We start from the raw sequence: 25403 nt of genomic DNA on the forward strand, positions 1-25403 counted from the left end.
GTAGGAATTAAGCATTGCGGGTGTCATCGTGGTTCACATTCTATGGAGTGCAACACGCAACCCTTATAAATGCTAATACTATGACACAGCAGCAGCTACAAGTCTTATTCAATGGGAGCTGGTGACATGAAATCCCAAAAAGACACTTGTTGACACGCTAAGAGTCAGAGTTGAGCTGCTCTCAACTTTTTTTCTTTTTTTTTTAGTGTTCCAGTGAAGCATCGAGCGATCATATGTTTTCGTTTCACCCCATTCCAACCAAAAATGCTGTTAGCCAGTTTCCTGTGCTATTTAACGACATGACTACGTCAATGAGTGTCGGAGCAACCGCCACTCTGCTGTAATGTAGCTGGCCACGCTCGGTCGTTTTGTTCATTTTGTCGCTCGTAATGTCAAACTAGTGGGCTGAAATAAGCATACAAATGAACCAGGGTTATTTAAAGATATTACAACGGCCAGTGGAGGTTGAATAAGTCTTCAGACTCGTTTTAAGTTCAAACAAAGTCTGTAGCTGACCTGCTTGTGTTGTAAAGTGTTTTACTTATATGCTTTTGTGTCACACACTGGACATGTATCTATGTTTTAGTCCATATTACAAATGCATTAAGCTTTTATTGTAGTTGAGACTATCTGTCTATTTGTCTATTTTCATTCCTAGGGATGGCTATTCTGCTATTTTATGACAGTGTCTCCTGTCCATGTTGTATTTATTGTCTGTTTGTATGTCTTCAAAAAGAGATGGTAATCTCAATGAGACTTTTACCTGGTTAAATAAAGGAAAGGAAAGAAGAAAAAAAATACAACAATACCCTCCTTCTCCTCCCCTCCCCAGGATAGCGAAGGGCTACCAGACATCTCCTGACCTCCGTCTGACCTGGCTGCAGAACATGGCAGAGAAGCACAACAACAGGAAGTGTTACACCGAGTCGGCTATGTGTCTGGTCCACGCTGCTGCCCTGGTGGCCGAGTATCTCAGCATGCTGGAAGATCACAAGTACCTGCCCGTTGGTAGTGTCACCTTCCAGGTATAGAACACACAAATACAGATACAAACACCATAATTAGCAAGGAACTAATAATTAAAACGAGTGTCTAGACAGCCACATTAAGTAAGCATCCAGCATTTGTTTGCTGTGTGTGTGTGTTGGTTGTTTTGAAGCCCACCCTTGCACAACACACCACATCACACATCTCCCCGCTGACTTTTTTTCTCTCCAAATTTGGCTGTGTGTATGTCCAGAGGGGGGAGCTGTACGCTCAAAACGACAACATATAAATATGGTCCCCTGGTAGCTCTGCTCACCACCTTTGAAGTTGAAGGAGGGGGAGGCAAATGTGCTCCCGTGGGAGCGGGACAGACTGTTCCCCTGCACTGAAAACAGTTATAGCAGTCACTGCGACGACGGGGTTATCGATGAGCCCGTGTCACACACGTGACCTCTGTGACGCTTCAGTACAGGACACTCTGACCTGCAGCCGTCAGCGGGTCATTGATTGGATGGTCTTCAAATTAGTTCCATTTCCCACTGTAGGGCGTCCTCCTTGTATAGTCGGACACACGATTGATTATTTGTTAATAGAGCTAATTGATCGATTGGTTGTCCAATTGTCTTCTCAGAACATCTCCCCCAATGTACTGGAGGAGTCGGCGGTGTCGGATGACATCCTGTCCCCGGATGAGGACGGGGTGTGTTCAGGACGCTACTTCACAGAGAGCGGCCTGGTGGGATTACTAGAGCAGGCCGCCGAGCTCTTCAGCAACGTGAGACCAAGAGGCTGCACTGATATTAATGATATTTATGTTCAGTGTTAACAGAGAAACCTGCAGCTGTGTCCCATATTCATACCACGTACAAATGTTGATACATACATATTTCCTATTCTCTACATTATTATAGATAAGGCATTAAAGTTGACCAAGCTTCATGCTTTTATTGTACTTCACCTTCAACCTTTGAGTAGATTTATGGAAGTAACTATTAAGTTAATAGTTAACACTAAAAGACTAGTATTACAGTATGTAGTATGGAATTGGGATACAGTGTTTCTGTTAAGTCGTAAATGCTAAATATAAGGACGGCCATGCCAAAGTATATTTCATATTTTTAGTGTTGAATGCAAATGTCTCCTCATGCCGTCCTGTATGTGGTGACGCTAACCAGCCGTGATGCTTGTCCTATCAGGGTGCTCTCTTTGAAGCAGTGAACGAGGTCTACAAGATCATCCTACCAATCCTAGAGGCTCACAGAGATTTCAGAAAACTGGCGTCCACTCATGACAAACTACAGAGAGCCTTTGATAACATCATTCAGAAGGTAATACCTTCTAACAACTGCTTAATTTTCTCAATTCAGGTCTCAGTAGAAATACGAAAGACAGTAATGTACTGTTGATGATCATTTAGAAAGATCTTTTGCAGAGTTGAAAAGCAATTAAAAAGCTATTTCTTTCATTATTATTTCTTAAGGAGACAAAATAATGTCCTTTTAGGATGACTTTGGGTAAGATTCTTGAAATAGACAATATCATTGTTGTGCTAAACTTTTCAACGTGATCTCATAAATGGTTATTGACATAATGAGAGAATATTTTACAATATTTTTTTTTATTCATGTCATGCTGAATAGAGAGTGATATGAAATCTCCTCTTTACTTCCCTCCAGGGCCATAAGAGGATGTTTGGAACCTATTTCCGGGTGGGTTTTTATGGGGCCAAGTTCGGTGACCTGGACGAACGGGAATTCATTTACAAGGAGCCAGGGATCACACATCTGCCTGAGATATCACACAGGCTGGAGGTAAAGAGGAAAGGGAGGGAAGAGGATGTGTCTGTGTGTGTGTGCACTGATGTGCATGTCTTGAATTAATGGGTAATTTAGGTGGAGTGAAAAGGGGAAGATGGGGCCTGGCTGGACTGGTGGGATCTGATAATCACTGAGACTTTGAGTTGAACAGATTGCATTAATATAAGACTCACAATCATCTCTTTTAGTGAGTTTTTTTTTTTAAATCTTAGAATTAATTTGCATACCTAAAAAGAGCAATACAATGTCTGCCTCAATCTTGAATCAAATAAGTCAATGAATCCTTTGCTAAATGACATTCAGGTTATTTCGTGCTTTTAAGCTCTCTTTTAACATTTTATTCCAACTTGAATAGCATTCAATATATGCATAAAAATCATGATCATATTATGAACAATAATTTCCTCCACTCTCAGAACTTCTACAGTCAGTGTTTTGGAGAAGATGCATTGGTGATGATCAAGGACTCTACACCAGTGGACAGAAAACAACTCAACCCCAGCAAGGTAGATCACCGTCACTGATCACTGCTACATGTCATTCTGTACTGTAATAATAATTAAAAAAAATCTATAATACACACACACACACACGCACACACACACACAAGGTGTCTCTTAATTTGTGTCTGATTTGTTGCATCTATTAAAAAAACCTGTCAGTGAAAAGTAAACCACCGCTGTTCTCCAGGCATATATCCAGATCACTTACGTAGAACCCTTCTTTGATGACTACGAAATGAAAGACCGCCTGACAAACTTTGAGAAGAACTTCAACCTGCGGCGCTTCATGTACACAACGCCGTTCACGAAGAGCGGGCGACCTCGGGGGGAACTCAACGAGCAGTACAAGAGGAAAACCATCCTCACCACCATGCATGCCTTCCCCTACATCAAGACCCGGATCAACGTCATCCAGAAAGAGGAGGTACGTGTCAAATTTGTCTTAATTTGTCTCCACGTTTTAATGATTGCAGCAATAGATTCATCCAACATTACCTCTTATCTTGTCTCCAGTTTGACCTGACCCCTATTGAGGTGGCCATAGAGGACATGCAGAAGAAGACTCGAGAGCTCGCGGTGGCCACTCACAGAGAACAACCCGATGCTAAAATGTTACAGATGCTGCTACAAGGCTCTGTGGGAGCCACTGTGAACCAGGTAGGACCATTTCAGAGTTCTGCTTCTATTCTACCGTCTGTCTGCTCCTGTTACAGCTGAAAAGATCACTTACTGCATGCTTAACCAAATGATGGCTGTTCTCTCAGAATGATTGCTCTTGTTATCACACATAGCCTTTTTTGTCCCCTGAGTGTTCCTTCTTAATTTGCTGGGGGGGGGGGAGTAAAGCAGAATAATTTACCTCTATTTATCTTATCACATTTACGGTTTCCATTGTAGTAAAAGCGTGCAGGTGGGAGACATGACAGTGATCACACATCAAAGCCCTCACCCCATCCGCAACCCTAATCCTTCCTTTGCATTTCCCCTGATTTAGTTAAAACGTCAATTCATGGCCCTTCTTTCCTTTCATGTCCCCGCTGCACGGCATGCTGAACCGGAGGTCTCTTTGATCTGATAGCTTCCAGGTCCTGCCAGCCTGCCGAATGTTGGGAGTAATGATGAAGCTAGCTACAGCGTCTCCGCTCCCTCCCCCTATGCTTTATCTTCCAGCGTCTAATCTGACAGGTCCCTCGCTCCGACCTGATGGTTGTATACATAACACTAATGCTCAGCAGCTCCGTAAACATATAACTCTTGGCTGTAATCAGCACGGGAGGCTGGGTTTCTGCGCGTCGAGTCTGCAGCTCGGTCCACGGACTGAGGCCCGGGCTCAATACGTTTATGATGCTAATCAGAGCTGTTTAAATGTTCCTGTCGTGATGCAGGCACTAGGCGAGCGTGCTGTGGTTTTATGATGAATATAAGTTGGGATAACAAGATCTCATACTGGGCAAATGGGAGCCAAATGGTGGGTGTATGCAGGGTTAGTGGTGACATTAGCCAATGCGGGAGGCCAAACATGGCTCCTTCTCTGATCTGATATCTTCCTCATGTTCTACTTCAGCATCTCGGCTATACATTATGCATTCAGTTAGGAAGTCATTTCCCCTTGCATGAATGAGGGACACCCTCATCCCTCCTTTGTTCATACACACTCAAATGCGTCCTCTCTTTCCTTCGTCCTTCTTCCAATTTCTGCTTTCTCTGTCTTTTTCTCTCTAACTCTGTCTCTTTGTTTTCGTCCCCTCCCCTCTTTGTAGGGCCCATTGGAGGTAGCCCAGGTCTTCCTGAATGAGATCCCAGCAGACCCGAAGCTCTTCCGTCACCACAATAAACTGCGCCTGTGTTTCAAAGAGTTTATAATGAGGTAAGATACGATCAAAGAAACGGCACCTAGTGACTCCACGCTGCTCCAAAGCCATGCAAAAATCAGGAAAAACACCACAAAAATCCCCCAAAACAAGAACTTTCATGGTGAGCCAAAAAAAAAAAAAAAAAAAAACCTAAAGGAGCTACTGTTTTACTTGAATTTGCATTTCTGCTTCCCTTCACTGTTACCAGTGGCTGGCACTAGCTCAGTAGGTGGAAGTATAGAACAATACTTAAAAGAGATTCCTGGGTAAAAAAAATCAGTATGTTTGTGAGACTTGACTTGAAGGAGTGAAAGTCTTCTCCAGGATGCTCTCTATATACTTCATCGCCGGTGATGTGGGAAGATAAAAGAGCACAGTAGACATCTGTGACTCATAGAGACTGATATCCTGCTGTTTAAGCAGAGTGTCAGTCAAGATACAGGGATGGAAATAGTAATTGGGCCTAAAGTAGCAGCAGTTAAAGAAACCAAACAGGTACAGTAGGAGGAGTGTGAGATGATTTGACCCGTTGTGACCGGGGATATTTTATTTCCCATGTGACAGTGGAAGATACTTTTCGTCATAATGTCACTGAGCACGTTTTCTTCTTGAGTTGCGAGGCTTTATTGTTCCCAAGAGTTTCATTATATTTTGAATATTCAGAACATAATTTAAAACCACCGTATCCACAGCAGTGTGTCTGAGGATGGTGGTTTGGTGCAGGAGGTGTGTCTTGTCTGCGTGTGTGTGTGTGTGTGTGTGTGTGTGTGTGTGTGTGTGTGTGTGTGTGTGTGTGTGTGTGTGTGTGTGTGTGTGTGTGTGTGTGTGTGTGTGTGTGTGTGTGTGTGTGTGTGTGTGTGTGTGTGTGTGTGTGTGTGTGTGTGTGTGTGTGTGTGTGTGTGGGCTCTCATCTCGTGGGCATTTGCACTTTCCTTCCAAAAGGTGGTTTTCATTTTCTAGCCCTCGTGTCACATTCCAGCTGCCTCGATTGCTACAAGCAGGTTGGCAAATATTTACTGTAATTTTATAAAGGTTTATTTTCTATCTGACACTGGACCCTTTTGTAAGGCAATCTTCTTGACAGTGATGTTCTAATAGAATCCACTCAGGAAAACACACGTTTTCTAAGTTTGTCTCACTGAAGTAAATATTTCCCTTCGCACACAGTACGCCTCCTTCAGACACCACGCTTCACACTCCAGTATGTCATCTTCTGTGCAACTCTTTACTGTTAACGGATGCACGGTTATGTTCAGGGTATGTCCATATGCTATGATATAGCTGCAACAATAACACAATTGCTGGAATATTTTATGTTCTATTCAATGAACCGGGATCTCCTTTTATGCCCGATATTAGATACATCTCTACTCACATGTTAAATATAAAAATAATAACTTATTTTGTTGACTTTTATCTATGTTGTCATGATATGATTCCACCTAGCGGATATAAAATGGGTTATGACTTAGCACTAGTTCAGGGGTACTCTTAAAAAAAGATTTATTAAGACATTTTTTTGTTGTTAAAACACAGTTTGGATAACTTATTGTATTTTTTGTAAAGACCTAAGACATGTTTTTGTAATTCAGGTTTAAGAGGAAATCATTCAAGTGATAAAATGGATTAAATCACAGTTGTCTCAACTAAAAATCAAAGTCAGTACATGTGATCTGCAAAATGGCTCTCACTTGCTCTAACTTCTGCATTGATGGCATTTCTAAGAGGTATTGTTTTAGAAATTAAAGCTTGGACAGATTCATGTTGGGTGGGTTTTTTCCTTGATTGACATTAAATGTCTCAGCCTGTCACAAGCCTAGACAGTGTTGCTGCTGTCTAGTCACGCCTCCGCTTTACCTAAATTTGGATTATCTTATGCCACCAACAGATGATTTTAAAGTCATCTCCAAAAACCCATGAATTTGTTGCAAATGCAATAATTTGTTTTATCAAAGAAAACAATACTCTTATTTAGTCAACTGATAAAAATTAAGATATTTAAATAGAATTCATTTTAAAATCCTCAAACCAAGCAGTCAGATAGAGAGCTTTTCTTTATGCTTGGAAAATCCTTCACTCTGACTGTCCTTGCTCATTAGCTGCGTATTTACTGGGTACTGTTACACGACATTGCTGTATTGCCCCCTGTTAAAGCTAAGAGCTCAACTCCCACATGTGTTTGCAATCATCTCAGTCTCTCTTATTTCCCGCAGACTGCTCTGTATGTTGGTCATTACACATGTCATGATAGAGGACTGTGGGGATACCCGTACCCGCCTTCTGCTCTTCAGATCTCATGGCGCTCGCCTTTACCATGAGGGAGAATAAGATTTTTATGGGTACTTGGAAAGATCCAATATAGGAATTCCTTACAATCAAGTACATTGTTAACTCACATTTAGAGCTCTGGCATGCAAAGTAGTCCGATTTATGTCAAATAGTTACATGATGTTTTCTCAAGGTTTTGGGACAGGGAGGGGATTACTGCAAGACTGTTACTGCATATCATCATTGTTGAAGCTTTTTTTACTTTTTAAGTTTTAGGTTATTTCATTAACAAGGTCAAGGAGTACATTCACCTCCTTTTTTCATCTCACGCAATGCCATAAAAAAACAAAAAAATGTAAAAACCCGATTCCACCCTGCTCTGCTCTTTGGCCTGTAGGTGCGGGGAGGCAGTTGAAAAGAATAAGCACCTGATCACACATGACCAGAAAGAGTACCAGCAGGAGCTGAAGAAGAACTACAACCGCCTGAGAGAGAGCCTGAGGCCCATGCTGGAGAGGAAGATTCCTGAGCTCTATAAACCCATCATCAGGCCTCGGCTTGAGAACAGGTAAACAGACCCCACCAAGTCAAAAAAGCCAATACTGTTTTGACAAGAGACAGCGGTGGGTAAAAGAAACACGTAGCATTGATTTTTTTTCATCACTCTGTATGATTGCTGAATTCAAAGGGAAGTGAGAACAAATGGAATTGAGCGGAGATCCATTCTCACTGTCCGCGTCGCTTCGACAAATATTGATAGCTGAACAAGAGCCACAGTACACAGATTGAGTGGTGAACCAATGCCACATTTTACCCATGAAATACGCACTGATTGCCCACCAAGTGCTTTTCGTGATCGACCGCGGTCATTTTGATACATTTTGCAATGTAGTTCCATGCTGAGCATCTACTAATTTAATTGTTTCTATCAATTACTCAGCCTCTGGAATATGAAGGCTTGATCAAATTACCACAGTAGAGTGTGATATGAGTTTGTCTGCCACCTTTTTAAAATATATGATTGCAGGTATAATTGAGGAGAAAGTGATGATCAAGGGAGTAATTGATACAAAAAATGCTATTTTTGTGCCTTGCTCGTGGAACCATTCGGCGTGCGTTTGTTCTCCTACACCTCACTGCCCTGACCCTTTGTCCTCCTCCTCCTTGTCATCACCATTTCTTATCTTGTATTTTCCTCCCCTCATCCACCTGTCCTCTGCGTCTCACAGGGATTCCTTCAAACGCCTAAGTTTCCGCCGAACTCAGGAGGAAAACTCCTGAGATGCCACGGCTCATCTGAGAGAGCGCTACGGAGAGGAAGTGGAGGCTGTCGCGCAACCGAGAGAGGAAAAGAGAAAATAAGATGAAAGAGGAGAAAATGAGAAGAGGAGCTGCCTTGTGATACCTTTGCACTCCTCTGCGCTGGAGCAGTACATTGTGCCCATAATGCAGGACTCGGCAGTCCAGCAGTGCTTATTAATGTCTGCTGCACATCCACTTTTATGATTTCACGGTTGTTTGTTACAGGAGGCAAAAGAAGAGTAAATGTATGGAGGTGGGAATCTCAAGCAAAGTGTAGCTGATTGAGCATTTCACTGTAAAATCTTCAGATGCTTTGGCTCTGTTGATTTCCTTTTTAAAAGAGAGAAAAAAAAAAGATAACTGCAAGTCCTAATAATGCTGCAAACATTTCCTCTGGTTGGTACAGAGGCAGACTAGAGATCCTCACTGAGGTCCTTCCTGGCCCGGAGCCTGTGTGTGTGCCAATGATGCTTGTGTCCTGTGTGTATGTTAATGTGTGAATGGACGTGTGTTTATTTAGGTCGTGTTTGGAATAGAAGATTTTGGTGCCATGCTGAAGTCACTTCGTACTCCGTGGTGAGAAATGATTCAGTTATGTGCTAAAGGGCCTCTGAAATTCCACTGAGCGTCTAAGCATGAAATGTGCTATTTAGAGCAGGAAGAGCATGGATGGATTTGTGCACTGGAAAAATAGACACGATTTCCTGTGTTAGCTCTTTAGGCCGTTTTTGTCTTAATACTGTTGATCATGCAGTACCTGGTCATGTAGCTAATGGAAGAGTTTAACTTATTGATGTAATTACACAGGAGGCATATAGACTTACTCTATCTGAGGCTTACACACGGCTTATCTCTAAATCCCCATTTTGTATGTATTAGATGTATTACATCAGATTGTTTACAAAGGTATGAAAAACTATTTTGCATTTTATGGAAATTTATTTTTAGATAAAAGCAATAATGATATTAATCGGAAATATAATTCAGTAGGCAGGATTTAGTAACGGTGTACTGTTACAATCTCGGTGTATACTGCAGTAATTTTAAGAACCTGTTTGTAAATAGTCCACTTCCTATGATACACACAGTGCCACATTTAATTCCTCCTTATTTACTTATAGGAACTGAGATACTTAACTGAAACCTTTTGAAATGTCACACCACACAGCTGTGCTTTGCAATGTGTGTTTACTCATCAGAAAACATTCCAGAGGAGAGATTTACTAAGAGTGGCAACCTGATTTCATTTGAAATTCATGAAACAGCTTGGTCTCTATTTCAGTGATGTAAATGTACTTTCAGTTCAAAAGTAGGTATACACTTTTATAAACATTATTAATGCTCATTCGATTATTTTTCATTAATATGATACATGGATAAATGAATCCTACAGTTTGAGTATTATTTAAAATGTATACAAAGTTTTGAAACATGCAATACATAACTGAACGCTGGTGTTATATGACATATTAGTGGTATTCTACCACTGGAGACTGCATTTATGGTTCTTTATCAGTTATCTTTATGTTCATACTTGTTGTTTTTTTTATTTAATGTGGAATTTTAACTTGTCATGTATACAATGCTGTTGGAAGAACCAGAATAAAACTTAATATATGCACATTTGTCACCACTGTGTTTAATGACTGTTTTTAAAACTCTTTCTTTCAAGAAATGGCATTTAAATATTAATATGATGATGATTATTATCCTGTTTAGGGCGATGGCAGGATACACCCTTGACAGGTCATTGTTGTTATTATTATTATTATTATTATTATTATTATTATTATTATTATTATTATTATATTACTACAGGGACAACATCTGCAGATTTAATTTTGACGTTGCAAATATTCAATGTCATCATCACAATCACGTAGGCAATTTTATTAACGTTTCAGAGTTGAAGTTTTCTGAAATTATACCATAATTGCATTGGTTTATTTGTATTCAACCATCTCCATTTTATTTATATATTTTTTTCAGTAGGCTACTGTGATAGTTAAGTAATTAATTCGACTTCTTATTGATGACTAAAATGTTATCTGGTAAATATCCACGTCCTTCACAGTGAGCCTGGAAAAACTACAATCTTCTGCTGTCGCGTCAATGCGACGTCATCACTGCTCGACGGTGACAAGTCGGATGCAGGTATGTTGTAGATTTCATTCACAACACGCGAGTACCGGCGATATGTTGCTAGCTTCTTTTGGGGCATTTGGCTAAAACCACCATTAGTTAGAGTGAATTCGGTGATTAATGGCGACGCCGTCGCTGTAGTTTGTCGAGTTTTTAATGACGGAGAGCGGACTTGTGACGCCAAGTTATTGCCAACTCTTTGGCGCCCTGCTGTTGTCATACTGTCAGTTAGCTATGGTAACAGTATGCAGAAATACACTGAACACAATTAATAGCCCACAAGTGAGGATGTTACCTCGCTTAGCCATCCTCTTGCAGGATTTGTTTCGCTGTAAGTGGTAACTGCAGCTCCGTGTTGCCCAGTCTGTTTCATGCCCCAAAGCGGGCTGAAGAGATGGAGACAGCAAACAAACTGATGTACAGCAGAAGAGCTTTAGGCTGCAGGTCGGTAGCTTCTCCTGGTGCAGCAGCTAAGTTATCATCTAGTGCTGCTTTAATAATGCAGCTCGAAATGGGATCATGAAACCTTCTTCCAACTTGGAAACATTTGTGGAATGTGTTGATGGAGTTTGACATTTCAAGTTTTTCGGTTGAACATACAGACTCTTGACAGATCTGACCTCCTCACAGTAACACTGGAAGAACACTTAGACCAACTAAAGCAAGCCCCTCAGTCCCCAGGAAGCCATACAATATCAACTCAATAAAAAGATGTAACTTGGAAACAAAAAACCTCATTAAAATAAAGCTACCCCTTTTGTCTTGCCTCTTTAGGTTATCCTCTGATCTCTACTTTGATGCTATATGTGTGACATGGAGCCAGGCGAGGACCTAAAACCGAGCACAGATGACCTCCCACTCCGAGCCAATACGAGCCACATACTAGTCAGACATTACGTGCTGGACCTGACTGTTGATTTTGACAGGGAGGTCATCGGTGGTCGTATCGTTCTGTTCCTGGAGCCTTGCTCTGCAGTGGAGACTAAGGCTGAGGATGATGTTGGACCTGGAGTTGGGACTGTGGATACAGTGCAGGATGTTGCAAATGCACTCGGGGAGACTACGACAAAAACAGAGATGTTTGATGCTAGAGGAAGAGAGAGCATTGAATTTCAGGCTGGATCGACACAGTCTGCAGCTGGAAGTGAAAATATTCAGTCCTCACATTCGTGGGAAACCACCAGTGATGGTGATTTTACTCTACTGCTCGACTGCTGTGACCTCGATGTGTCGAAGGTGGACGAGTTAGACGTCACCTCCGTGGCAGCCATGTATAGCCTTCTACCAAAGGTCACGTCTGAGGAGTCAGGTGCGAGTTCAGTGAGCCCACAAGCAGCCGCCGTCCAGAACCTCATCTCCGTGCCCTCTAGCCGATGGAGGCAGAAGCGCCGGCTCTTTTCGCTGTGTAGCCGTGCCCTTGGTGCTAAGGATGGGAGCACGCTGCATTTTCATAAAGACAAATGGAGTCTACAGGTGAGGAAGAAGGGAGTCGGGTCACCTCAGGAGTTCCCTCGCGCTATCAGGATCTGCTATGAGACGAGGCCGGCAGGAGGCTCCGTGAGGTGGACCAAAGACCAGGACAACAGGTTCGTCTGCAGGATGCAAAGCATTCAAGCCATTTTTGTGGCTTTCACATCCCTCTTAAATTTTTGGCGGCACAATTACAGTGTAATATTCTGTGCTCACCGTGTTAGAAAAGAGTAATACTGATTCATTAATTCACAAAAAACAAAACGCTCCAGGCCGTTATATTCTGTGTGTGGATGCTTTACGTGTAAGTGTGTGTGGATCCTTTGAGATTTGAAATGGGGGTTGTTTATAGTTTACCATTGTTTACCCTTCCAGGGTGTGTGTTTATACTGCCGGTTCTCCCATCAACAACCGAGCACTCTTCCCCTGCCAGGAGCCGCCTGTTGCCATGTCAACGTGGCAGGCGACAGTACGGGCCCCCTGTGAGTGTGTGGTTTTGATGAGCGGGGAGGAGCAGACTGTACCTACTGAGGACGGGGACACACGTAAGCTCTTATTTTCACAAACCTTTTGTGACAGCCAGCAGAAGACGAGTTGATTTTATTAATATGACGCAGGATCACACATTTGTCTCAAAGGGCTTTCATTCTGTGCCGCATAAAACACCCTCGATCTCGTTCTTGTTTAGAAAATCTGGCTTATGACTATTTTTTCAATAATAAATGTACATTTTATTGAATTATTTGTGTTTTTCTGGTTTACATCCTTAAATTAAAACATTTAAAATATACAATGTTGGTATTATTGGGACCTGAACTTAGGTTATATGTTTTACTTTGTAGCAAGTTTGCGCTCGTCATGTTCCAGATCTCTGAAACATAATTCAAACAGATTTGTTGCTCATTGACATCTGTTTTAAACTCCTGTCTCGAGCCTGAATATTGATACAAGTATGGATGAGATTAACGCAGCTGTACTGGATGTGGTCAGTTGACATACAGAATAAACTCCTAATTTGCTATATTTCCTTAATTGATATGAAAGATGTTAACCGCTTGTGGCAACCACTACCATAGATGTGTGTCATTTGATAGCTTGGCGTGAGGGATACGGTTTGGTTAGGATGAAATAACGAGACGTGAGACGACCACGACGTCAGACTGAATAGTGAAGTGAAACTGAATGGCCTTTCAGTCCAAATGTTTCCTTCGTTCTTTGTTATCCTTTTCCATTGCGCTACCTTTGACATTTGCAGCCTTTCACTCGTACCCTCCCTCTACTCTCTGCAGGCTTCTTAATCTGGAATTACTACGTCACTATGGCCATGCCCGCCTCCACCTTCACCTTGGCAGTGGGACACTGGCGCCAAGTCACAGCAGAAATTCCCCCAGCATCGGAAAGGGGGGCGACGGACAAGACGGCCAAACCATGTGCTGGTGAGGCGGACCTTATGTCTGGACCTGGAAGCACCATCGGTTTAGTAAAGGGCTCTCCACTCAAGACTGGCAGGTATTTTATTATTTGTTCTTTTCTTTCGGTAAGACCTCCTCCTCTCCAGACTGTTATTAACCCACGTCTGGCCCTTCAACATTCCATGGTGGAACTTTCCTTTGGCCATATACCTAAAAACGGTGCAGGTGAAGTTAGGCTGATTGATAGGAAGCACTCCTCAATCAGCTTTTTATGAACTACATTAAAGCTTGTACTATAGTACATTGGGTTCAGTGCCCAGGATATATTATCTCTGGAGACCAAAAGAGGTAAATTGTATGGAGGCACAGGATATAGAGGGCTGGCTCGCTGTAGGCAGAGTGAGATTGGGCTGGGGTCTCCCTCTCCTCTGTCCAGCAGGTTGGCAAGCCCGCCAGAGGTTTCCAGTAATCCTCCTCCTCCCCTCGTGGTTTTCCTCCAGCAGCAGCCCAGCTGTAGCCTGCTGCAGGCCCCAGGAATCTCCTGCTACAAGGAAGGCCTTTATTTTCAGTGAATGGCTGGAAGGAAACTTGGATGTCGCTCGAAACCCTTTGGAACGGTTCTGATTCTGAGGACGGAGTTCGTGCTGGATATTAGATTTAGAGAGAATGAGATTGCATGTCGGCCCCTAGATATTTTTGGGAGCGCTGTGGTTTGCCTTTGTGACATATATATTCCATATAACCATGCTCAGCGCAGAGAAACTGTACATGAGTTTAATGAGAAAATGAATTAATTTATCACTATTAGCCTTAGATTGAACTTTTCTCCCCCTGTTTTAATCTTCCACAGCGGAGACCAGACCACCCGCTCAGACTCTGCATTCTGTGACTCTTCCCTCGAGGACGAGGGGCTCCCTGTAACTGATTATTCAGGCATGGTGGATGACGGCATCCCGTGTTCCCATGGTGACTACCCTTGCCGATTTACTGAGCAGTCGGCTAAGTCCCAGCGGGTGATTCCTCACCGTGTGTTTGGCCCCGTCTGCCTGCTGCAGAAAGCCCAGGTGGGGTTTTTGACAAAGAACCGCTGAGACTTGAGCTAATTGTATTTTATGTGATTCAAAGAGACAGTTTGCATCAGTTAAGCAGTTTGTGCCATTATGCCAGCAGTTTTTAAACGGCCATCTCTTGGCAGAGTAGTAAAAGCATGGGACTGTATTGTCATGAGGGCCACATGAAACATTCCTCATACTCTAAATTGTCATTTCTAGCTGGAGTAATATGAAGTCAAAGGTTAATGCGCGTGCAGTCAATTCCGAGCTGACTTGTTAGATGGATGATGAAACATTCAGATCAGACAGTTAGTGCAGTTGCCTTTGACTTAATACTTCTAGTTATCGTTGGACCTGGAGCACATATGTAGAGCCGTCATAGACGTACATATAACACCTGCGTGGAAGAGCTCAAACTTTTATACATCCCACCCATCTGTGTCAGCATACGTACATCTGCTTCAGGCTAAACTTAGCAACTGTATCGAAGTCAGTTGTTGAACTTGTTGCCGTCCTTTTGCAGATGCGAATCCTAAAGCTGTTACCTCGATGTTTGGCTGCAGCCCACACCGTTCTTGGGGTCCACCCCTTTCCTCGCCTTGATGTCCTCATCGTCCCAGCAGGGTTCTCCAGTCTGGGCATGGCCAGGTAACGACACCTATGTCTTTGGTTGAATGGTGTCAGGTGGGAATTGTGCAACATTGTGGAAAGTTCAAAGTGTAAGGAAGGCGGGAGAAAACTTTTAGAGGTGTTTTAAATTTTAGGTGGGCAAGGAATTAAGGGTGAATAATTCAAATTCTGCAATAACCAATGTTTAGCACTAGGGGGCAGCAGAAACAACCTGTGAACACAACACTGATATGTTATCACCTTTTAAGTTTAATATGACAAAAAGTTGCGTTTTTACACATCTTGCAGATACGGCAACATTAGAATTCTTTTGGAGTTTGGTATTTATATCTGACTGATGATCTGACTTTAAGTCCAATATTCACTCCCCTTTTCACTCTGTTTTGGTCTCCACCAGCTTCAGAGGGAAATATCTGGCTCATATCTGCAAAATGCTATGCAATATGTTCACCAGCTAGTAGCTAAATTAGTGTGTTTGCTGATTAGTGCGTGGGAGTTTGTGTACTGTGGGTCCTCAGAGCTTTGTTTGTTATGTTTTTAAGGTACTCAAATATAAGCCAGTTGTGTTTATTGCTTGCTTTTTAGCACCTGAGTAATTAATAAGAAATATATCCGAAGAATTCGAGAGACGTGGGATGATTGTTTCTTCTCCGAACAGTAAGATTGCTGCTAATATCAAATGACCGAGAAGTTGCTGCAGGAAGCCTCCCAAACCAGTAAAGCTTGTGTATTTCTAGTTCACCTCTCCCATGCTCTCAGATATGTCTGCTTGCTTGCGGAATAGTAATGAATGTAAAATTCTAATGAATGCAAATTATGTATTCTAATGCGTATGTGCAGTGTTTCCCCATTTATTACTGTGGCCCAAAATAATATATTTGTCTTGAAACACGGACCCTTTTTGCCGTATCATCATTCATATCTATACAACCAATGTATTTATGATTAAATACAGCAGTAGAAGAACTCCATTCTTTTACTTCAGCAAACTAGTAACAAATATTGTCAAATATATATGAATTGCATGGATGCTAGTTATCTATATGCGTGTTACTGCAAGTGACAGCACATTTCACACTATATATTTAGTCATTAAATCAATATAACTTTAAAGTTCTCCAGTCGTGGCTTTTTGTTGCTGTAATGAAAGGCCAACTTTTGGACAATAAGACGATTAGATTACAAGTTGTAAAGAAACAGAAGTTCAAATATCAAATATTTGCCACAACATTAATTTTTCACTTTATCCTGCTGCTTCTTTCTGGTTTGGCTTTTCAACTGAAAGGTTTCTGGGTTGAGTGATTAATGACATACTTCACATTTCCAAACCTTCTCACTCTGTCTCAATCTTCTTCGTGGAGATCTTCCACATTGGAATTCTTTAGTGAATTAAAGACTCCCAGTCACTTGTCATCCTTTCTCTCCAACAAGACCGCTTTCAACACTGGTCTGTATGACTTACTGGACGTGTTTCGCTTGTGAATTTGAGACTGAATCCTGCCTCTATTGACTTTTCAAAAAGAAAAGTAATAAAATACAGTACAAAGAGAATTATTGACAGAAAGAATGTAAACACATAAAAGTCTGCAGACAAATTAATCTTCAGCCTCTTCACCAGGCCTCTACTTAAGCCCTTTTCCATACACTCTCCCTGTCTTCTTTCATTCTCCCGTCATTAACCCACTACTTTTTATTACTTTTTCTATTCCCTTGCTTCCTTCATCCCTTTCCCAAAAGTCTACTCCTCCCTTTCCTTATTCCATTTCCAAAACTCAGCACCTCTTTCTCCCTTCATCCCTTTTCCCATTCCAAACAGCTCTCTCTTTCCTCTCTACATTGTTGCCATTAAGTTGACAAATTTACATCCCATCCTCCAAACATAACATGGTTCTTCCTTCTTATTTTATTTCATTAAACCCTGAATCTCTTGATGAGATAAGTGGTTAACTTCTTCTCTGGGCACAGCTTCATTGACTCAGCGACTCAGTCAATAATCTGCTGTTATATCTTCTTTTTTCCTTTTTTACCAGCAGACATTTCAGCTGGTCTCCAGGCTCTCTGCTCCACGTTAGACGTGTGTATTTATGTATGTTGGTTTATCGTTTTAGTGGAGGTCTCAGGGCAGATGGGTGGGCGCAGAGCCACACGATGACAGATTCATTGTCCTGTGCACTATAGATAATCCTGCTCTATGTACTTCTTTGTTCCCTCTTTAGCTCACGTCCCCTCCACTCGTTTCCCATGTGCATCTCCCTATTCATGACTTTACTCTCTCCTGTTTCCTGTCATCTTTCTATTCTGAACATCGGCAGTGTCCCTCCTCTGTCACTTCTTCTTATTTTTCTCTTTCTCTGTTTCCCTGTGCCGTCCTTCTCTGTCCTCTTCACTTCTCTGCACGGTCCATCACTCTCCAGTCTGCATGCATTCTGCAACGGTGAAGACTGTAGATATGACTGAATACCAGCCGGTGGCCTTATTAAGTTAAAATTGGAAATTGAAGGAAAATAAAGATTTGCTTTTTTAAAAAAAAAATCTGTTGATAAAGTAAACTGATTAGGCTGGTCGGTGAACGTTGTCCCAGCGTCTGCGGTCTGCAACCACAGTCTCTCTTTCTCTCTCTCTCTGTCTTTTTTTCCCTCTCCCCCGGCGGCCTCCCTGGAGAAAAGTGCCCCAGACAGGATATGAGCTCATAACTGAATATGTATTCTGTGTGAATTTCTGACGTTATAGCCGAGAGGTGTCTCGATCAGAGATATTTTCGGAGGATAGGGGCGGCAAGAGGGTCTCTTGTCTGGAACCTACTTCTCAACTTTGCCTTCTTTTATGGACTACTTCACCCAAAATAAAGAGTGCTCTTTGATCTACGGAAAATCCCTCCCCTCGTTTTGTGAAAATCCGTCCCCCTGCTGTATTTATTTTGAACGTACATCAAGTGCTAACACAGAGTTCGTTCTGCTGCGGCTGTTGCCTGACGGATGTTTTCTTTCCCTTATGGAGATAGCTCCCAGGCACTTATCCTTCTTGTCCTGGCTGCTTAGACTCCGGTTAGCTGCAGATGACAGAGAAGAGATTTAAGGCCTTCATTAAGCTTCAGACAGCACCTGCACTGACTCCCTATAAAACTCTGCATGGGTCTTCAACCCAGTGTCAACTCGCTGCGTTCTCCCCTCAGTGTGGGTGGTTCGGTCCTGCATGCCTCCACACTTAACCACAGGGTTGTGCCATGAGGAGGCGGGGAAGGTCAACCCAAATGGAAGCGTAGATTGAGATGGAGATGAGAGAGAGATGAAGAGGGTAAAGGCGGGGTTCGCAACATGCCAGCAGACCCCCAGGATGTGGGAGAGGATGTGTGGATTATTCCCAGCAACAAAAGCCATTAGCCCCTGGAAGGACTTCAGAGACTGGCGCTATTTAATCTAGAGATTGGGAGGTATGTGCGCCCCAGTGCTTGGGACCAAGCCAAGCACAGTTTTTGTGCATTGCCCCGGCGAAAACAGCGGGAGTGGAGGGGGCTATAGGACAGGCAGCTGTGGCAAGGAGGCATGAAGCTGTTATAGTGTGATACAGAGACGTGAGGGCAGAGGCGAAATGGGAGGTTTCACAGTAGCGTGAAGTTTTTTTATTCTGAGATACAGAGAGGGAGGGCAGGAAACCAAAGATTAAACAGTCATGTAAGGGCAGGTCTGTGCCGAACACTGTGCACCCACAGGGCTTTCTGACACAAGCTAGGTTTCCACAAATGTAGCTTCCAGAGGGGGGATGCCAGTCAGCAGTTCATAGGATTTCACACAACCGATTTTACTTTATTTTACATAACTAAAAGAGCATCAGTCTCTTATGTTTGAACATAATCCTTGTGTTTGTCTCCAAGAGTTCTTCAGCAGTCCAAATGTTCAACAGATGCACATTTGCCTGCAACAAGCATCCCATGGATGCAGTGTATTCCCATATTGTCCCTCTGCTTCCAATGACCAGACTAAGAGAGTGCAACATAGACCTGCTGTGTGTCCTCTGACCGTGCTGTTAGTATACTTATGAGACATTAAGGGAGAGGAAGAAAAATACAGTATGGTTAAATATTGATGGAGGAGAATCGATGAGGAATGGTGTCTGAGGTGAGAAGAAACCAATCACAGTATGAAAGAGTGTTGGGGAATCCCTTAAAATTGCTAAGACTGGGAGCACTTCTACTGGTTTCGAATCCCTCCCAACATGGCGACGCCTGGGACCAGCAGCACTACAAACTCCAGCTAACAAAGCCAATAGTGTTAGCGTGAGGGGGAACCAGAGGGCGAGTGCTGCGCTTCCACGATGACGCCATTGGTCTGGAGGGCGTTATCAGCTGTAAGCGCTGTAGGAGCACAGTGAAGAGTGGCAGCCATGAGCTAGCCGGCGCGGCACGCTCACTTGCACGAACATGCACTAAAAGCGGATGCGACCTGCCCTGCTATGTCAGGAAAACAAGTAAAAGCTCTGCTAACGACACACACATTTCTCCACTATGTCTTTGCATAGCAAATAGTTGTTTGCTGCTCGTTAGACATGGGAATGTTGTAAAAAAAAGTTCTAATGCATCTGCTCTGAGCTGTCGTGGTCAGACCTCCCACTGTTTCCTACAGTAATTACTAGGACTGATTAGTAGTGTGCGCTTTTGTGCATTTGTACATCTGTGTCTTTATTTTTATAAAGAAGGAGGGGGGGGGGATGTGTAATCTCATCACATCTCGATCACGTCATTTGGTTCCGACTGGGAGTGACAGGAAGGGCACAGCATTTCCTCTCGCTCTTTGAAGCCGAGGTCTTTGTGTCCCAAAGCACTGGCTAGGCTTGTAATACTAATCAGAGATCACTGTGAGTGCAGCCTGCCCAAATGAAGACAAAACTGACGTCTCCGATAGATCGGTGGTTTCCCTGCATTTTCTTGATAAAAATGTGTTCAAACAGGCCTTTCAGTGCCGTGGGGGCGATGTGGCGTTTGTTTTTGCTTCACAGTCGACAGGCAGATTCCTGCGCTTGTGTTTTGTATGAATGATTGTATTGTTCAAATAAGGCTGCGAGGATGTGTTTGATGGGATGACGTCAGCGGAATGCTGAACAGATCATTTGTCATTGCTTGGCATTGCCATTGTGTGCTTTTTTTTTTTTTTCACGATGTTATTGAAGTTTGGGTTACTCTTATGTTAAAGCTGTAATTGAGCATTGTAATCCTTTGCTTTTGTTGCTGCGGGGCCGCCCCACGCCACTTGATGGCAGGCTCTGATACACACACACATACTTAAACGTATCTATCTCTCACCACGTCTCATTGCACATTTATTACCGGCTTCATTTATTGTTTTTTCAAGCGGAATAACACAAACACATTGCACAAATCAGGCATTCTTTGCAAACACGTTTAATGTCACAATCGTTATCGTACTTCTCCAACTAGACACATCATTTTCTCCTGATATTACATTCCTCATCCTCCTGTTTTTTTGTTGTTTTTATTACTTTTACGCAACTCTTCCCCAAGGGGTGGCTGCCTGAAGGAAGAAGGAGAAAGAAAAAGAAGAAAAGGGATCAAGTAGTTAAACTGCTTGTTCGTTTTGCAGGGCAGCCAAACGAGGCGGCCATATAACTGTCACAGGCACTAGGTAAAAGTTATGACTGGTGTATACCTCTTGACCCCTCTAAGTGGCACTGGAGAATTTTCAGCCTGACTTCAGTTGACTGCATTGTTTGTTTATGGGCGAGCAGGAAGTTACATTGGCCATTGGTCCCTGTTGGGAGGAAGTACGGAGCTGGAGTGCCCCGGGGGAGTTAGTGCCCTGCAGGATAATTCCCCGTTGCCTTGGAGCTCTTCAGTTTACCACCTGAGCTTGTTTTCATCTAAAATAGGACCAGACCAGTCCAGTTTTGCACGTTTTAAAATCACATATTCTTCACTTACAAACCCCACAACTTCTTTGAGACACTGGATTTCATTAATATGTGTAGAAATTGTTTTTACCTTATGTTATTCCCACATGGTAATACAGCTGCAATATAGCTTATCTCTTCAGACTTCCTCCTAACAGCAACCTTTTAATGTGACATTATAGTCTTCACTATGTAAACGTATGCTTATTGTTCATTTTGGCAGTTTGTTTTTCCAACAACAAAGCGTATGAATATGAAGGCAGCCAACCCCCAACCATGCAGTAATAATAATTGCGATGAGACGATAACAATAATAATAATAATAAAAAAATGTGCACTGAAATTACTGGACGTTGATGTCTAAAAAAAAACGTGTATAGTTTACAAAGTGGTCGGTAATAATGTGATGACTCGTGCAGAACAGCAGCATTTTAAAGATAAAGCTGATCATTAAGGAAAGATCGTTAACTTTAAGGGACGTCATTGCTGCTTAAATTGTAAGTAAATGAAATGTAACAGCACACCACCAAATGCAAATGTAAAAGATTAGATGTTAATCTTAACCTGCCCCGGTTTCTAACACCAATTTCACTCTTTTCACCTCATTGGCTGTGATTCCCTGTCACTTTGCAGACTCACTGCACCTCCTGCCTCCTCGTTGACCTCTCTTATCCCCCTTTTCTCTCTTCCTCCTTTCTTTTCCCCAGTCCTCCCACTGCTTGTCCTCCCCTCTTCTTTTTGATGTCTCAGTGGATTTCTTGCCTTTCTGCTTTCCTCTCCAGTTTGATCTGCGAAAGTAACCCTAGACGTGTGCGACACAGACCTGCTCTTTCAGGAGGCGGTTTGGGGGGTTCAGGGTGAGGAGGGGATGGGTGGGGGGGGTATTTTTCTGGCACAGGAGACAGCTGTTAATCAAATAGTCAAGGATGAGGTGTTTCTTTCTTCCCACCTTGAGTGGATCTCCCTCTCTCCTGGAGCGCACAAAAGAGCCTGGCGAGTTGAAAAGGCAGCTCTGCATGCCTGCACCTGGACAGAAGGGAGAGGAAGTGTCCCTGTGCACGCTTTAAAAGTGATTGCAAGTAGTTCAGATGTTTAGGTGAGGGTTATAACTTTTTCACTACTGTACCCACTTGTTCCTCTGCACTACTTCTACTGAACACACACATGGGACGGCTCCGAACCCCACAAGCAGAGGCCACGACTATTCATCTCTTCCTCGCTTCCTCTTCTCCTTTTCTTCGTCAGACCTTCCTCTGTGCTCTTAATGAAGATAGCAGGATCCACATTAGCAAGTGTTTTGTTATTGCAGGAGCATTCCTTTGTGGTTATCTTGGGCCTCTCAACTTCCCTTCTCTATCTGCAGTGTAGGTTTACCTGCTCTCCTACCTTCTCATAACTGAAGTCTTTTTTTTAACTCTTCCACTGCTTGACAAAAAAGGATTATACATGTTGTTCTACATTTATACATTTTACATGCAAGTATTTCTTCACATGAACAATCAGAAAACGATTCACGCAAGATAGTTTTTACACTTTATTCTCATGACCAGATGTGATGTGCAGCATTGTTCAAAAATGATAACCACTTTCACATATTGTTTCCCCCCAGGTGCCATATTAGCATCCATTGTCATCAGTAGTTTGCGAGTGATGGTGCGTTGCTTTGAACTGCCCTCTGATGTGAACCTGCTGGCAACAGCTGGCTTATAGTACTACATTTAACAGTAACACAGACAGACTGCGCCATAACTCTGGATTAGAGGCTATGTGGCAAGACAGGCCTGTCACTGCACACCCATTCTACTAACGAATGGATGAGTCCACAGGACCCATTCTCTGGAGTGATGGATGGGTCCATTGTGCGGCGTAGGGGACGCTGCTGCTGCTCTTCGGTGTGCATCCTGGGGCGTGTGTGATAGTGGAACCTAGAGGCTAGGGGGTAATTTCATTTGTCTGCGCGAAGCCAGACGGCTTAATGTCCGTGGGACCTCTGTGCTGAACCGGACAAAATGAGATATTTGAAACAAAGTGCTGTGAAATGCTCGTTGGTAATGCTTCCGATGTCTGGGTTTGCTTTTAGCCTGGGGGTGAGAGCTGTGCTCCGAGCTGCTCTACCAGTTTCTTTTGCAATGGGCTGTTTTCAGCCACACTAGTGGCACGGCTCTAAGGATGGCAGCGTCGGTCTGCCCGTTTGTCAGTGTGTCAGTCCAACAATATGTTCCAGACTGAAATATCATCGGACTGAACTGTTGGATGGATTAACATGACTTTTTGTCGAGACATTAATAAACATCAGGATGAATCCTAACTTTGCTGATCCCCCTGACTTATTGTATCGCACCATAAGCAGCTCAAAGTTTTAATTATCCTGTGAAATAATTACAAAATCTACTAGACATTCAATTAATCATCATTTATGTCCTTTTATTGGAATTTATGAGCAATCAGAAAAATATAGATAGATATTTTACCTTACAGTCACATTGTCTGGGCTGCATTCTTCCCCCTGAGTACCTGATAATTGCTCTGGCACTGTATACATTTTTTTCTAGTGATTATCTATCGTGTTATTGTGTGGCTGCATTTACATGAAACACCTTCAACCCATGCTATATTCATCAGCTGCAGGTTTTTGTCTGACAGGCAGACAGCTCGGCTACGTGGCAGCCTGAAACCTTTGTGTTAGAGACAGCTCTGCTCACTGGCTAATTTCACTTCGATCTCGCCTTCATCCATCTTTCCATCCTGTCAAACACTTCACACACAGCCCCACAATACTGAACAGTCTCCCTCTCCATCCCCTCACTGTCTCATTCTCTCATGTTGTATAAGAGTGAAGAATTGTCTGTTTATTACCCGACACGCATGAAAACGTCTCAAATCATAACCCTGTGAACAAAAGATTTGTCCTGTGTTTTCATTGAGGCGGTAGTGGAAGCCGAAAAAGCGCGTGTGTGTGTGTGTGAGTGCTGCATGATGAGCGATGCAAATAGCTGCAGTGAAACTGAAACAAGAATGTGGGTTATGTCACGTTAATGTCACGATGACGTCTCCGTTAGGCTGATTGACAGGGACCAGATGAACTCATACTGCACTGAATGAACACTCATTTAAAGCCTAAATGCACTGAAAGCAATAACTGATGTGCTGCAAGTGATATATATAGCACACTGCAGGCATCACATTGTAAATGCCAAAACCACAGAACCTACAGTATTCTAGGTAAATGTCACTATTGAGGCACCGTATTTATATATGACAGATACCCCTTAACTTTATTTCACTAAAGAATTGAATGGTTCAAAACTATAACGTGGATAAGATTCAGTTATATAGATGTGAAATTGGCCTCTCAAGATCTGTTAGATGGAAGATTTATCACTCTGTTGGAGGTGCTGGGACTACAAAAACACCCAGACCACTCTCAGACGTACAGCGATGTTACAGAGTAACGCTTCTCTTACCTCATTACAATCTTTGAGCATAACAACAACATTTTGGTCTGTCATCAAGTTAGAAACTAAATTTATGTTAAGTAAGCTTAGCAACAGCTAAAGTTTTAACCAGTGTTATTATTATTATTAATATTATGAATTATAATGTGTTTCTTTATTAAAATATAATTATCTTTGGGCAAAATCCCTTGCCTTTTAATACATTTTAGCTGCCATACAGATACTGAGGCTACAAAAAAAAACATCTTTGGTCGCTATGTTCTCATTTGACCAAAGTCTTGAGTAGAGGCATCAAAGCTGTTTGGCTCACCTCATAATTGGTTTGTGTTTGGCCATTTAAAAATATGTGTGTACATTACCACATATGACACATACATTACCACATATGACACATACATTACCACATATGACACTTTAAGTGTTTTTGGGCCTTAAAACAGTGGGTGTTCTACTTTATATTCATCCCATTGAGTTGTGTTGTATTAAGACAGTATGGCACTGTGAGACGGGCCTTTGATAGTGATACGTTGTATCCAGTTCCACAACAACCGGTAGATTTCTTCTTTCCTTGTAGACACCCATTGCTTCCTCAGGTGTCCTCTAAGAAGTGT

The 25403-nt window shown here is 42.6% G+C and overlaps 2 protein-coding genes across 3 annotated transcripts in view; both read left to right on the top strand.

Annotated features, from left to right (window-relative positions):
- The window catches only part of dock8 (dedicator of cytokinesis 8), a 50312-nt gene extending 39954 nt beyond the window's left edge, over positions 1-10358 (top strand). For both annotated transcript variants that reach the window (XM_084024433.1, XM_084024434.1), the window contains 10 exons: positions 833-1025; positions 1619-1762; positions 2184-2315; positions 2664-2798; positions 3221-3310; positions 3495-3731; positions 3821-3964; positions 5068-5174; positions 7826-7996; positions 8658-10358. In XM_084024433.1, the coding sequence (XP_083880559.1) occupies positions 833-1025; positions 1619-1762; positions 2184-2315; positions 2664-2798; positions 3221-3310; positions 3495-3731; positions 3821-3964; positions 5068-5174; positions 7826-7996; positions 8658-8709 (1405 nt within the window). In that variant the 3' untranslated portion in view covers positions 8710-10358. The remainder of the gene's footprint in view (positions 1-832; positions 1026-1618; positions 1763-2183; positions 2316-2663; positions 2799-3220; positions 3311-3494; positions 3732-3820; positions 3965-5067; positions 5175-7825; positions 7997-8657) is intronic.
- Positions 10359-10873: 515 nt separating this feature from the next.
- Positions 10874-25403, top strand: part of aopep (aminopeptidase O (putative)) — a gene marked incomplete at its 3' end in the record, with an annotated part of 32106 nt that continues 17576 nt past the window's right edge. The window contains exons 1-6 of the mRNA XM_084025708.1: positions 10874-10884; positions 11647-12458; positions 12718-12887; positions 13632-13851; positions 14605-14818; positions 15330-15454. Coding sequence (XP_083881834.1) covers positions 11677-12458; positions 12718-12887; positions 13632-13851; positions 14605-14818; positions 15330-15454 — 1511 coding nt within the window. The 5' untranslated portion in view covers positions 10874-10884; positions 11647-11676. The remainder of the gene's footprint in view (positions 10885-11646; positions 12459-12717; positions 12888-13631; positions 13852-14604; positions 14819-15329; positions 15455-25403) is intronic.

Source organism: Eutrigla gurnardus (assembly GCF_963514095.1).
Source record: "Eutrigla gurnardus genome assembly, chromosome: 13".
Taxonomy (NCBI): domain Eukaryota; kingdom Metazoa; phylum Chordata; class Actinopteri; order Perciformes; family Triglidae; genus Eutrigla; species Eutrigla gurnardus.